The sequence below is a fragment of the Egretta garzetta genome, unplaced genomic scaffold (genome assembly GCF_000687185.1).
Source record: "Egretta garzetta isolate BGI_Z169 unplaced genomic scaffold, ASM68718v1 scaffold117, whole genome shotgun sequence".
Taxonomy (NCBI): Eukaryota; Metazoa; Chordata; class Aves; order Pelecaniformes; family Ardeidae; genus Egretta; species Egretta garzetta.
In genome coordinates this window covers 1,887,580-1,890,152 of record NW_009260479.1, presented here as the reverse complement: position 1 = coordinate 1,890,152, position 2,573 = coordinate 1,887,580, and the positions used below count along the sequence as shown (strand labels likewise).

The following is a 2,573-nucleotide window of genomic DNA, read 5'->3' as shown; positions in this document are numbered from 1 at the left end:
CCCGCACTGAGGCAGGTTTTCTGGGCAGGATGTGTGACCCCGCAGGGGACCCCACGCTGGAGCAGTCTGTTCCTGAGGAACTGCACCCCATGGGAGGGATGGACCCAGGCTGGGGCAGTTCATGGAGGACTGTCTGCCGTGGGAGGGACCCCAGGCTAGAGCAGGGAGGAGTGTGAGGAGTCCTCCCCCTGTGGAAGAAGGAGCAGGAGAGACAGCGTGAGATGGACTGACCCTACCCCCCCATTCCCTGTCCCCCTGCGCCGCTGTGGGGAAGGAGGGAGAGAAAATCACAAGTAAAGTTAAGCCTGGGAAGAAGCGGGGGGTGGGGTGTTTTAACATTTGGGTTTTATTTTCTCATTATTCTACTCTGATTTTGATTGGTAATAAATGAAACTAATTTCCCCAAGTCGAGTCTGTTTTGCCCGTGACAGTAATTGGCAAGTGATGTCTCCCTGCCCTTATCTCGACCCATGAGCCTTTCATTACATTTTCTCTCCCCTGTCCAGCTGAGGGGAGTGATAGAATGGCTTTGGTGGGCACCTGGTGTCCAGCCAGGGTCAACCCACCACAGAACCCTTGAACTCCAAATAGAAGCTCTGAATCTTCAGATTCATTGATAGTACTTGGGCATCTAGCTCACCTACAATGCAGACAACCTTTCTTGTAGGTGGCTTGGATGGCAGTCAGCTCCCCAGCCACACGCAAAAGTGCCTGTTCAGATGCCCAGTTTGTCCTGTTGAACTTCCAGCTTTCCATGAAGAAAGCTCAAGTTTACTGGGATACTGTGCCACATATGCCAGACGTATGTGGGTATCCGAGATCTTCTAGGGCATCTCTGATAGTACTGAACTTTTAAGCAAATAAATGAAACTTAGGTCTCCAGTGACTGTAATGGGAACTAATACACCACACCTATAGGAAGGTCCTTTATTCAGCTGCATTAAATCAGCTGTTTGAATACCACTATAAAGTCTATGGCTGAATTCCTGAAGTTTGTAAGCTTTGCAGTCTCTCAGGCCCAGCAGCCCCACTTAACTTTTCAAATATAAAAATATCATGAGCCCAATTGCATTCAGAAAACCAAATGTATACTATATATGCCAGTCTGCTACATTTCCTTTGGGATAATCCAAAGTGAGGATCTGTATGCTCGAAGAAGAGTGATAAGCATTAAGAGTAATTGAATAGGCATTCAAGAAAGAAAGAAAACAGGAACAGTTGGGAAACAAAGAGGTAGGGTAGAAAACTGCACACCACGTGGACTGCTTTAATTCTTGCCTTCAACCATGGTTACCTCTAAAGCAAAGCAATTTCAGAGATATTGTACAGAAAAAAAGAGCATGATACTTTGTATACAAAAATCCTTCCTTTTGCCAGATGGAGGTGAGATGAGAATGCCAGTGCTGCTGTTTTGATAAAATTGGATCAATTTTTAAACTTACCATGATGTTAGCTGACAGCTCTATGCAGAACTCTTTCTCCTCATTTGGACCTAAGGTGCCACTGGCTGGGGAGACAGCGGCGGAGCAGAAAGCTGCCTGACTTCCAATAAGCTGCCAAACAGAAAGGACAGACATTCAGTTAACTCTCTTAATTCGTTAATACTGATTCTTTCAGATTTTCTCTTCAGATCAAAGAGGACTATAAAAACAGTTATTCTAAGGCTTAGAACACTTTCAGGTAGCAACACATATGGTTTGTTGAGATGAGGCTTGCATGGTTGACAAGATCCTCACGTTACATTTATTCCAAATGACTTCAGGTGCCCAACTGAGGCATCTGGGCTGGGAGCAGAGTCACTGTCATCCCTTTCACAGTCACTAACCTTTCCAGGGTTAAGTCAACCTCCCCCATACTGGAGCAGGATCCTACAGGTGCCATATCTCTCTCCACTGATGACAGAGGTGGCTTACAGGGACAATCCTGGTGTTGGCACCTTCCCTAATTGACTAAATGCACATGGCATGAATCCAGGGGTTCAGCTTGGCTGCTCACATGCAAACATCAGATACCATGTAAAATCACAGAATCATAGAATCGTTTAGTTTGGCAAAGACCTTTAAGATCATCAAGTCCAACTGTTAAACTAATACTGCCATCCCACCACTAAACCATGTCCCTAATGCTGTGGATATCCCTCCTAGGCTCCAGCAGTTCCAAAAAGCTTTCCCATAGATCCTATACCATCCACATGCTCAGTGAAGGTGTCTTGGGCACTTAAAGACATCTCAGAATGTACTGAATGCAAGGTAGGCATTCAAGTAGGCAACCAAGCTTAACCCTGGATGTCAGAGTAGATCTGAGTGACCAAGGCACTGACAGTAGGATTCAGCTTACGGCTAATTAACCTAATTGTATGCACAGTGGGCATCAACACTACCATTGTGGCCAACAGACATCCAGTTAGTGTGTGCTAGAGAGCATTCTGCAGACCAAAGTAGGTGTCCCTTTTAGGGGAAGCTGAATACTTCTCTGGACTCCTCTGACTGGATAAATGGGGGTAGGATTCAGTCACCTAAGCACAGACACATAGGGTAGCCAAGCCACACAAGCGTGGCTGGCTGGGGGGGGCA

General features: G+C 46.2%; 1 protein-coding gene across 1 annotated transcript in view; it reads right to left on the bottom strand.

Moving 5' to 3' along the window:
- DLEC1 (DLEC1 cilia and flagella associated protein) overlaps positions 1-2,573 on the bottom strand; it is a 41,135-nt gene that overhangs the window by 17,596 nt on the left and 20,966 nt on the right. The window contains exon 20 of the mRNA XM_035899649.1: positions 1,443-1,553. Coding sequence (XP_035755542.1) covers positions 1,443-1,553 — 111 coding nt within the window. The remainder of the gene's footprint in view (positions 1-1,442; positions 1,554-2,573) is intronic.